The following is a 12250-nucleotide window of genomic DNA, read 5'->3' as shown; positions in this document are numbered from 1 at the left end:
TACTTAAAAATAACCCATTGGTTATAAAAGAAATCACAATGGAAGTTAAAAATACTCTACTGATAATGATGAAAATGCTATACCTGAAACTTGTAGAATGTATTGAATGTGGTGGTTGGCAAAAAGTTACAGATTTACATACATGAAGAAAGGCTGAACGAGTTAATTAGTATATCTTTACTAAGAATCTTAAGTTGGAAAGTGAACTACAGAATACACTTTAAGAAATGAGAAGGATGCGGGCATGGTGGCTCATGCCTCTAATCCCAGCACTGTGGGAAGCTGAGATGGGAGGATCCCTTGAGCCCAGGAGTTTGAGACCAGCCTGGGAAACATGGCAAAACCCCGTCTTTACAAAAAGGTAGAAAAATGAGCCAAGCATGCCTGTACTCCCACATACTTGAATGTGGTGGTTGGCAAAAAGTTACGGATTTACATACATGAAGAAAGGCTGAACGTTAATTAGTAAATCTTTACTAAGAATCTTAAGTTGGAAAGTGAACCACAGAATACACTTTAAGAAATGAGAAGGGTGCGAGCATGGTGGCTCATGCCTCTAATCCCAGCACTGTGGGAGGCCGAGGTAGGAGGATCAGTTGAGCCTGGGAGGTTAGGCTGCAGTGAGCCAAGATTGTGCCAGTGCACTGCAGCCCGGATTATAGTGAGATCCTGTCTTAAAATGAAGAAAGAGGCCGGGCGCGGTGGCTCAAGCCTGTAATCCCAGCACTTTGGGAGGCCGAGACGGGCGGATCACGAGGTCAGGAGTTCGAGACCATCCTGGTGAACACGGTGAAACCCCGTCTCTACAAAAAATACAAAAACTAGCCGGGCGAGGTGGCGGCGCCTGTAGTCCCAGCTACTCGGGAGGCTGAGGCAGGAGAATGTCGTGAACCCGGGAGGCGGAGCTTGCAGTGAGCTGAGATCCCGCCACTGCACTCTAGCCTGGGCGACAGAGCAAGACTCCGTCTCAAAAAAAAAAAAAATAAATAAAATGAAGAAAGAAAGATAAAAGGAATGAGAAGGAAGAATGTTAATTGAAGTAAGAGCACATTCTTGATTACAACATAGAAGAGGAGTAAGTGAGAACTAAACAGGGAACATAGCACAGATTAAGTAAGTTACGAGAAAAAAAAAAAGGATGATAATAAGACCATGCTAGTACATAAAAAATTTAAATGGTCTGGGTAAATATATTTTTAGAAATGTACTAAGTGTGCGGTGCGGTGGCTCAGGCCTGCAATCCCAGCACTTTGGGAGGCTGAGGTAGGTGGGTCACTTGAGGCCAGGAGTTCAAGAACAGCCTGGCCAACATGGCGAAACCCCGTCTCTACTATAAATACAAACATTAGCCAGGCGTGGTGGTGGGCACCTGTAGTCCCAGCTACTTGGGAGACTGAACCATGAGAACCACTTGAACCCAGTGGGTGGAAATTGGGCCACTGCACTCCAGCCTGGGGGACAGTGTGAGACGATGTTTCAAAGAAAACAACTGACTAAAAAGAAAATAGAATGCCTGAATTTAGCACTATACCTTAGAGAAACATAAGTAGTTTAAATTCTTCTAAATAATGCGCCAAACATATGTTATTTTTACAGATTCATTTCACCAAACTTGCAAGGAATGTATTACAATATTAGCTAAACTCTCCTTGAGAAGTCTTTAAAAGAGAATACTACTTAGCTCATGTTATGAGGCTAGCAATGTCTTTGATAGCAAAACCTGTCAAGGCTATTATGGCATAAGAAAAAATTGTTAGTCTCACACATAAATAATAGATACAAAAACCCTATGTAAAATATTAGCATATCCTGGGGATGGGCGCAGTGGATTATGCCTGTAATCTCAGCACTTGAATCACCTGAGGTCAGGAGTTCAAGACCAACTTGGCCAACATGGCAAAATCCCATCTCTATTAAAAATACAAAATTAGCTGGGCGTGGTGGTGGGCACCTGTAATCCCAGCTGCTTGGGAGGCTGAATCGCTTGAAGCTGGGAGGTGGAGACTGCAGTGAGCCAAGATCACCCCACTGCACTCCAGCCTGGGCAACAGAGTGAGACTCCATCTCAAAAAAAAAAAAAAAAGTATATGGATCTAGGATCATATAAAATAAAACGTATATCTTGACCAAATGTGTTTATTCAGGAATACAAGCATGGTTTCAATTAGAAAATCTGTAAATGTCATTCACTCATTAGGAAATTAAAGAGAAACTATATAGTTTTCATAGATGTAGAAAAAACATTTGGTAACATTTAGCAAACAGCCTTTCATGAGGAAAGTTTCTACTAAAACAGAAGTAAAACCTTCTTACTAAAATGAGAATGTCCTCAACCTGATAAAGGGAAGTATTTTTTAGAAACTTTCAGCAAACATTGTCTTTAATTTTTGCACTCAGAAAAGTATACGTAACAGTGTCAGCTTGATGTGTGTTCACAAAAACCACACTTGGAAACTTTATTTATTTAGCAAACTTTTTTTTCTTTGGGAGGCTGAGGTGGGTGGATCACTTGAGGCCAGGAGTTCAAGAACCACCTGGGCAACATGGCGAAACCCTGTCTCTACTAAAAATACAAAACTTAGCGGGTTGTGGTGGCACACACGTGTAGTCCCAGCTACTCGGGAGGCTGAGCCGTGAGAGCCACTTGAACCTGGGAGGTGGAGGTTGAAGTGAGTGGAGATCGTGCTACTGCACTCCAGCCTGGGGAACAGAGGGAGACTGTGTCTCAGAAAAAGACAAAAAAAAAAAAAAAATGTGGCTGGGTGCAGTGACACACACACCTGTAATCCCAGCCCTTTAGGAGGCCAAGGCAGGAGGATTGCTTGAGCCCAGCAGTTGGGGAGCAGTGTGGGCAACATAGTGAGACCCCATCACTACAAAAAATTTAAAAATTAGCCATGCATGGTGGCACATGCCTGTGGTCCCAGCTACTTGGGAGGCTGAGGTGAGAGGATCACTTGAGCCTAGGGAGGTTGAGGCTGCAGTGAGCTGTGATCACACCACTGCACTCCAGCCTTAAGGGACAGTGAGACTGTCACACACAAAAAAAGATAATCTGGCAAAATTAATATGAGCAGCATTTTTCACTCAAAGGGAAACCTAAATAGGCAATAAGCAAATTAAGTTATGTTTTAATCATAAGACTTACTTGGAAAATTAAGTATAAGGCCACAGTGAGATACAGGTGCTTCTCAGTGTACTTCCCGATAAACTCATCATAAATAAAAAATACCGTTAAGTCAAAAATGCTTTTTTTTTTTTTTTTTTTGAGGTGGAGTTTCACTCTTGTTGCCCAGACTGGAATGCAGTGCAACTGCAACCTCTGCCTCCTGGGTTCAAGCGATTCTCCTGCTCAGCCTCTCGAATGGCTGGGATTACAGGCGCCTGCCACCACGCCCAGCTAATATTTGTATGTTAGTAGATACAGGGTTTCACCATGTTGGCCAGGCTGGTCTCGAACTCCTGACTTTGGGTGATCCACCTGCCTCGGCCTCCCAAAGTGTAGGTCATGTGTGAGCCTCCACGCCCAGACAAAAATGCATTTTAATATAACCTCAATAAACCTGTTGCAAAGTTGAAAAATCATAGGTGGAACCTTTTTAAGTTAGGGGCTGTCTACTTTTTTTGCACTCACTAGTTGGCAAAGCATTAATTTTAGGAAGTGTTAACATGCCATTGTTGGGAGTGACTGTTAGAGCTTTGAAATTATAGTTGGGTGGGGGAGTTGTACAAAGGATTTCTGTAAGGTAACTTTCATTAGTCATATACTTGAGGAAATACTGGAAACTTTTTTTTTTTTTTTTTTTTTGAGATGGAGTCTCGCTCTGTCACCCAGGCTGGAGTGCAGTGGCGCAATCTCATCTCACTGCAACCTCCACCTCCCGGGTTCACGCCATTCTTCTGCCTCAGCCTCCCGAGTAGCTGGGACCACAGGTACCTGCCACCACGCCTGGCTAATTTTTCGTATTTTTAGTAGAGAGATGGTTTCACCGTGTCAGCCGGGATGGTCTCGATCTCCTGACTTCGTGATTCACCCGCCTCGGCCTCCCAAAGTGCTGGGATTACAGGCGTGAGCCACCGCACCCGGCCTTACTGGAAACTTTTATACCCATGAGTTATTAAATAGTTTTTAGGATAACTTTATTAATAAAAGAGAATCTCCGCTTAATACCTTCAAATTGTTTGTTAAGACTCTGTTCAGCAGTAAAGAGCCATTCTACCATGAAAAAAAGTTAATCTTGTTCATTGCTGAATTTCTATCCCCTAGATCAGGAATCTGCACCTGAAAGTATATAATAATGTTCGTTGAACAGGTAGCTGCAAGTGTACTTCACAAACATTATTCTGGTGTTACAATGTTATCCAGGTTGTAAGTGAAAACCACTCACCTGTTTCTTGAGCAGAGGTTTTAACGTTGAAATGCGCAGAGCCTTGCTGATAGGAATGGATGTACATCTGCTTAAATTTAACCTTGCTTGCACTGCTGTTGAAATTGGGATGCAAGCTGTCCAAGCACATTGTGTTAAAATTTTGTTTATAGTCATTTATCAGTTGTTCACACTTTCTTTTTTTTTTTTTTTTTTTTTTGAAATGGAGTCTCGCTCTGTCGCCCAGGCTGGAGTGCAGTTGCGGGATCTCGGCTGAGTGCAGTTGCGGGATCTCGGCTCACTGCAGTCTTTGCCTCCTGGGTTCAAGTGATTCTCCTGCCTCAGCTTCCCGAGTAGCTGGGATTACAGGCATGCACTACCATGTGTGGCTAATTTTTTTTTTTATTTTTTATTTTTTTTTTGAGACGGAGTCTCGCTCTGTCGCCCGGGCTGGAGTGCAGTGGCCGGATCTCAGCTCACTGCAAGCTCTGCCTCCCGGGTTTACGCCATTCTCCTGCCCCAGCCTCCGGAGTAGCTGGGACTACAGGTGCCCGCCACCTCGGCCGGCTAGTTTTTTGTATTTTTTTAGTAGAGACGGGTTTCACCGTGTTAGCCAGGATGGTCTCGATCTCCTGACCTCGTGATCCACCCGTCTCGGCCTCCCAAAGTGCTGGGATTACAGGCTTGAGCCACCGCACCCGGCCGCGTGGCTAATTTTTGTATTTTTTGTAGAGACGAGATTTTACCGTGTTGGTCAGGCTGGTTTCGAACTCCTGACTTTGTGATCTGTCTGCCTCGGCCTCCCAAAGTGTTGGGATTAAAGGTGTGAGCCACTGCGCCCAACCGGTTGTTGAGTCTTTATCTCTGCTAAATATTTGAAATACTATAAATTACATGTTTGTTCAGAATACTTTGTTGTACGTAAGTATTTACTATTCTTAAATTATAGCCAGTTGTTTGGGGAAGAAGATGCTGATCAAGAAGTATCTCCTGACAGAGCTGACCCTGAAGCTGCCTGTGAGTAAATTATTTGGCATATATTTTATTAGAGACTATTATCTTTATTTTGTTGATTTAATGTTGGTAGCTTAAGGGAAAAAAAAATAATTGCTATATGTGCTAGGTACTGTGTGTTTAACATGTGTTATTTAATTTTTTTTTTTTCTCAGAGATGGAGTTTCACTCTTATTGCCCAGGCTGGAGTACAGTAGTGCAATCTCGGCTCACTGCAACCTCCGCCTCTTGGGTTCAAGCAATTCTCCTGCCTCAGGCTCCTGAGTAGCTGGGATTACAGGCACCTGCCACTGCGCCCAGCTAATTTTTGTATTTTTAGTAGAGACAGGGTTTCACCATGTTGGCCAGGTTGGTCTCAAACTCCTGACCTCAGGCGACCCACCCACCTCGGCCTCCCAAAGTGCTGGGATTATAGGCGTAAGCTGTCAATCGTTGGCCAAAACAATGTTTTACAAAAAAAATGTGATTCCATTTTACTGATGAGAGAATCAAGGTTAAGAGAAATTTCACAAGTCTAGTAAATAGAGCTATTCCTAGATCTCGTGACTGGTCTGTGCTTTTAACTGATTTGTGTAGCTTTCAGAAACTGGGGTACAATAGGCCAGGCAAGGTGGCTCATGCCAGTAGTCCCAGCATTTTGGGAGGCTGAAGCAGGTGGATTACTTGAGGTCAGGAGTTCGAGACCAGCCTGGCCAACATGGCAAAACCCCATCTCTACAAAAAATCCAAAAATTAGCCAGGTGTGATGGTGCGCACCTGTAGTCTCAACTATTCCTGAGGCTAAGACAGGAAGATGGCTTGAGTCCAAGAGGTAGAAGCTGCAGTGAGCCGAGATCTTAATAGTGCACTCCAACCTGGGTGACAGAGCGAGGCTTTGTCTCCAAAAACAAGAAAGAAAACTGGGATACAAAAAGATGCTGATGAATATGTTATTTTTCTTTTTCCTTGAACTCAGAATGTGTTGCATTTGGGGATTTCCATGAGTGACTCTTTTTATTCCCAAAGGTGAGTGAAAGAGTTCAGTTCTACATTTATTACAGCTGAAAATAAAATGATGATTGTTTTATAGGGGAACCAACAGAAGCTGAAGCCAGAGCTAGAGCATCTAATGAAGATGGTGACATTAAACGTATTTCTACTAAGGAATGGGCTAAATCAACTGGATATGATCCGGTTAAACTTTTTACGAAGGTTAGATTTACTTTCTTTATAATCATGGATAGATGTATTGTTGTGCATAGATGTATTGTTGTAGTTCTGCTTGTTTTAAAATAGTCCATAAAATTGAATTAAGCTTATAATGTATATGCCTTATGATGTCCTGATAAAATGATTGATGCAGTCAGGATATGCAAGTTTTAAAATGTTACCATCTACACTAAATTTATCTGTATAACATCTAAATAGGAGGTAAAATTAGAGGCGGCTTGTATACCTTCTTGGTTGTCTTTCCTTCCCTCACTTTTTATAGAACTTCTTCGTTTTTCTGCTGCTTCTTATTTTCAGTTTTTTTTTTGTTTTGACACGGAGTCTCGCTCTTGTTGCCCAGGCTGGAGTACAATGGCACGATTCCAGCTCACTGTAACCTCTGCCTCCTGGGTTCAAGCAATTCTCCTGCCTTAGCCTCCTGATAGCTGGGATTACAGGTGTGCACCATCATGCCTGGCTAATTTTGTATTTTTAGTAGAAGCGGAGTTTCACCATGTTGGCCAAGGCTGGTCATGAACTCCTGACCTCAAGTGATCTGCCCACCTTGGCCTCCCAAAGTGCTGGGATTATAGGCATGAGCCACCCCTCCTGGCTTCATATTCACCTATATTTTCTGCTCATATATTTTATTAGCAATTTGACTGACGTGTCCTAAATTACCCTTGAACCCTGTAGGCCCCTTGTTCTTGGTGAAATCCTTCTTCATCAGCATATATTATTTGCCTGTTGAATATTTCTGGAGAAATCTATGAGATTGTTTTTATTGGGTCTACATAATTATTGTTCATCTAGACCCTCAGGTCCATGTTTGAAAAGTTTTTTGTTCTGTCTTGACTCCCTAACAAGTTGTACATGTGTGGGTTTTTTTGACTCTTTTTTCCCTCTTTGTGGAGAATGAGGTCTCACCATGTTACCCAGGCAGATCTCAAACTCCTGATTTCAGGTCTCAAACTCCTGGGTTCAAGCTGTCCTCCAGCCTCTGCCTCCCTAAGTGCTAGGATTACAGACATGAACCACTGAGCCTAGCCGCTAGCAAAGCTTATCACAGAGCTTAAAACTTTCTCAGCTCTTATCAAACTGAGTCAGTATTCTTGCAACTCTCACTAAGCAGATGACCTTAAGGATATAATAACAGGTTTGAAGCCATTGTACATGATTTACCTGTTGAGAGAATGATCTGCATCACCGAAAACTCTTAACCTTTTTCTTTCTACTGGAGAGAAACCACTTTCAGTAAAGGCTAACTCTTGCGTGTGGCTTTTTACTTTTCTTTTGTACCATTATTCAGACAGGATTTTCATATCTACCTTGTGTCTTGGATCTTTTTTTTCTTGGTTTCTTTTGTCTGCTTTCCAGCATGCACAGGTTCTGCTGTCTTAAATGACATACTGCTCTCCCCAGCTTGTATTTCGTCTCATTTCCTCAGTGGTAACAGAGGAAGAAAGTCACATGTTGACTTTTTTTTTTTTTCTTGAGAGAGAGAATCCTGCTCTGTTGCCCAGGCTGGAGTGCAGTGGCACGATCTCAGCTTGCTGCAGCCTCTGCCTCCCGGGTCAAGCTATTCTCCTGCCTCAGCCTCCTGAGTAGCTGGGATTACAGTTGCCCGCCACCATGCCTGGCTAATTTTTGTATTTTTAGTAGATACAGGATTTCGCCATAGTGGCCAGACTGGCCTTAAATTCCTGACCTCAGGTGATCTGCCCGCCTCAACCTCCCAAAGTGCTGGGATTACAGGTGTGAGCCACCGTGCCCAGCCCACAGATTGACTTTCTTTTTTTTTTTTTTTTTTTTTTTTTTTTTTTTTTTTTTTTTTTTTGAGACGGAGTCTTGCTCTGTCGCCCGGGCTGGAGTGCAGTGGCCGGTTCTCAGCTCAGTGCAAGCTCCGCCTCCCGGGTTTATGCCATTCTCCTGCCTCAGCCTCCGAGTAGCTGGGACTACAGGCGCCCGCCACCTCGCCCGGCTAGTTTTTTGTATTTTTTAGTAGAGACGGGGTTTCACCGTGTTAGCCAGGATGGTCTCGATCTCCTGACCTCGTGATCCACCCGTCTCGGCCTCCCAAAGTGCTGGGATTACAGGCTTGAGCCACCGCGCCCGACCCAGATTGACTTTCTTATCCCTATTGCATTTATTTTCTCACTACAGCCCTTTTCTAAAACATGGTTGTATTAGAGTTCTCTAGAGGGACAGAGCTAATAGGATAGATATATATAAAGGGGAGTTGATTAAGTATTAATTCACACGATCGCAAGGCCCCACAATAGGGCCGTCTGCAAGCCAAGGAGCAAGGAGAGCCAGTCTGAGTCTCAAAAGTGAAGAACTGGAGTCCAATGTTTGAGGGCAGGAAGCATCCAACATGGGAGAAAGATGTAGCCTGGGAGGCTAGGCCAGTCTAGTCTTTTCATGTTTTGCTGCCTTCTGTGTATTCTAGCCTCAGTGGCAGCTGATTAGATGGTGCCCACCCAGATTAAGAGTGGGTTTGCCTTTTCCAGTCCACTGACTCAAATGTTAATCTCTTTTGGCAACACCCTCACAGACACACCCAGGACCAGTACTTTGCATCCTTCAAACCAATCAAGTTGACACTCAGTATTAAGCATCATAATAGTTTTTATTTTTATTATACTTAAGATGCAGTAAACTCTGATATGGGCATCAGCAGTATCTTCCAAACTGGTGTTCTTATTTCCATTCCAATCTGAGCAACACTTGAATGCCAGAAAAATCTGAAGTGCATCCCCAATCTGTTGTTTAGCAGATAATTTTAAACATCTGTGTGCCAGACATTTCTTTAAGTACAGGGGATTTAGTTGTGAACAAGACAGAAGATAGAGTCCTTGCTTTTTTTTTTTTTTTTTTTTTTTTTGGAGACAGAGAGACAGAGTCTCGCTCTGTCGCCCAGGCTGGAGTGCAGTGGCGCGATCTGGGCTCACTGCAAGCTCCGCCTCCCGGGTTCACGCCGTTCTCCTGCCTCAGCCTCCCGAGTAGCTGGGACTACAGGCGCCCGCCACCTCACCCAGCTAGTTTTTCATATTTTTTTTTTTTTTTTAACATGTACACTTTATTGAATGCCATTGTAGAAAAGTGTGAGGATAAAGGGCTGATACAGGACTCGCTCCGGGGCAGGGCGAGGAATGGAAGGAAGGTGGAGCACGTGGGACACAGGTTATGGGCGGAGCTGCTGGCCTGAATGATGTCTCCTGATCTATCGATGGGCTTGGTAGATCAATACTGGGATGACAATGAGCAGAATGGTCATGAGGATGCCCAAAATCAGGGCCCAGATGTTCAGGCACTTGGCGGTGGAGGCATAGGCCTGGGCCCCAGTCAGGTCGCCAACCATCTTCCTGTCCCTAGACTTCACGGAGTAGGCGAATGCTATGAAGCCCAGGCAGCAGGGGTTCATGAAGAGGGTGTTGAACAGGGACCAGACGACATGGTCGGGCACGGAGGTCTCGCTGCGGATGTGGATTACGGTGGACATCGGGGGAGCAGGGTTGTAGGGAGCCCCCAGCACAGCCACCTCGTGCTCTTCCTTCAGCATCTCATAGCTGGGAGGCTGGCCGCTATTGACAGGAGAGAAGATGGTTTGGACCGTGTGGTTCATGGTGTCCTGCGAAGGCCAGCGGTGGTCGGGTTAGTGGGATGGTTCTCAGTGGGCCCTCCCTTTCCCTCGTAGTTTCGATTTCTCCTAGTTTTTCATATTTTTTAGTAGAGACGGGGTTTCACCGTGTTAGCCAGGATGGTTTCGATCTCCTGACCTCATGATCTGCCCGTCTCGGCCTCCCAAAGTGCTGGGATTACAGGCTTGAGCCACCGCGCCCGGCCGAGAAGTCAAACATTGAACAATAAATTTCGGCTTCAAAGTCTTAATGACATTAAATTCAGAGGCTTTGCAGCCCTTACTAAAGTTTCATCTAATGGACTCATCCCTTGGCCTGCGAACCCATTTCAGATGTTGCTAGGGAGAGGCTTCAGAAGAGGCTTTCTAGAGGAGGTAACATTTAAGCCCGAGGCTTGAAGGAATAAGAGTCAGAATATGGTACAGTATGTGGGAGGAAACTCTCGGTTGGAAAACTGACATAAATCCCATTAAGGGGGAGAGTGGAAAAAGATGACTGGAGAGATAAGTTGATGTCAGATCAGGCAGACTTTCTAGGCCTTGTTAAGGATGTTACAGCAAGACAGTGGCAGTCCATTGAAAGGTAGTCTTACAGGATCACTATAAGGGGATAGAAGGGATGCACACACTACCCTAGGATCTGATATTTGATCATAACCAATCTGGGACAGTGCCCCTGGAGTTGTGCAGTGCCGGAATAATCTGGAGTACAGCCATCTGTACTCCCAGTGGAGCATGGAGGAGTAGACTCAACAGGATTTTGGATGTATATGGTGAAGGTCAGTGGAACAAAAAATGGTACCTGGCTGGGCACTGTGGCTTACACCTGTAATCCCAGCACTTTGGAAGGCCGAGGCGGGAGGATCACTTGAGGCCAGGAGCACAAGACCAGCCTGGGCAGTATAGTGAGACCCCATCACTAAAAAAAAAAAAAAAAAATAGCCAGGCTTGGTGGCCTGAGCCTGCGGTCCCTACCTACTTAGGAGGCTGGGACAGGAATATCACTTGAGCCCAAGAGGTAGAGACTTCAGTGAGCTATGGTCACACCACTGCACTTCAGCCTGGGCAGGTCAAAGAACAGAGGTGCTGTTCTCTGATGTAAGTGAGGTGGGAAGCAGATGTGTGTATAGGGGTTGGGGGAGGGTAGGAGAAGGTGATACAGCAATTTTGAACTCATTTGAGATTCTTCTGGAACATTAGAGAAGTGTTTTTGTAGATGAGTAGAGAGGTTTCAACTGGGGATATGTTTGGGATTCCTAGGTTTATAGATGTGGTTAACTACTGGAAGTGGACAAGATATACCATGGAGGATAGAATGAAAAGATGGTTCAGTACAGAAATCTGAGGGACTCCTAATATTTAGTAATAGTTGCGTAAAAGAGAAAGAGGTGGAGCTTAGGCTTAGAAAACTGTTGGTTCAAGCCTTCACGATCCTCTACAAAATGTTTTCAGCCACATTTGTTACCCAAGTCATAGTGGATTCATCGCCTTGCCTTTGTACCCATTTCACATGTTGCTGTCACAAAGAGACTCTTTCCGTATTTCTTAGATAAAATAGAAATTTTTTTTTTTTTTTTTCTGAGATGGAGTCTCACTGTCGCCAGGCTGGAGTGCAGTGGTGCGATCTCAGCTCACTGCAATCTCTGCCTCCTGGGTTCAAGCAATTCTCCTGCCTCAGCCTCCCTAGTAGCTAGGCTTACAGGCACGTGCCACCACGCCCAGCTGATTTTTGTATTTTTAGTAGAGATGGTGTTTCACCATGTTGGCCAGGGTGGTCTCCATTTCTTGACTTCGTGATCCACCCACCTTGGCCTCCCAAAGTGCTGGGATTACAGGCGTGAGCCACCACGCTCGACCAGAAATCCTTATATTACCCAGGGCTTTGTGCTATTCGCACTAAATTGTATTCTGATTATTTGTATATTTGGCTTATTCTCTAAAGATTAAGGATGCTCAGTTAGTATTGATGGATGAAGTATATTTTGATAGAAATGGCTGTGGTTTTTAAATATAGCGAAATTTCTGTTCTTGCCTGGTACCA

At 44.4% G+C, this 12250-nt stretch overlaps 1 protein-coding gene and 1 pseudogene across 2 annotated transcripts in view; one reads left to right on the top strand and one right to left on the bottom strand.

Annotated features, from left to right (window-relative positions):
* The window catches only part of UBA2 (ubiquitin like modifier activating enzyme 2), a 47983-nt gene that overhangs the window by 13211 nt on the left and 22522 nt on the right, over positions 1 to 12250 (top strand). Inside the window, exons 7-8 of the mRNA XM_010359628.2 lie at positions 5317 to 5384; positions 6451 to 6572. Of these exons, the coding sequence (XP_010357930.1) occupies positions 5317 to 5384; positions 6451 to 6572 (190 nt within the window). The remainder of the gene's footprint in view (positions 1 to 5316; positions 5385 to 6450; positions 6573 to 12250) is intronic.
* LOC104659568 lies at positions 9637 to 10272 on the bottom strand (annotated as a pseudogene). The gene has a single exon (XR_747609.2). The product of XR_747609.2 is annotated as an interferon-induced transmembrane protein 3 pseudogene (transcript).

The sequence above is a fragment of the Rhinopithecus roxellana genome, chromosome 12 (genome assembly GCF_007565055.1).
Source record: "Rhinopithecus roxellana isolate Shanxi Qingling chromosome 12, ASM756505v1, whole genome shotgun sequence".
Classification (NCBI taxonomy): Eukaryota; Metazoa; Chordata; class Mammalia; order Primates; family Cercopithecidae; genus Rhinopithecus; species Rhinopithecus roxellana.
This window is presented reverse-complemented; position numbering and strand designations above follow the sequence as displayed.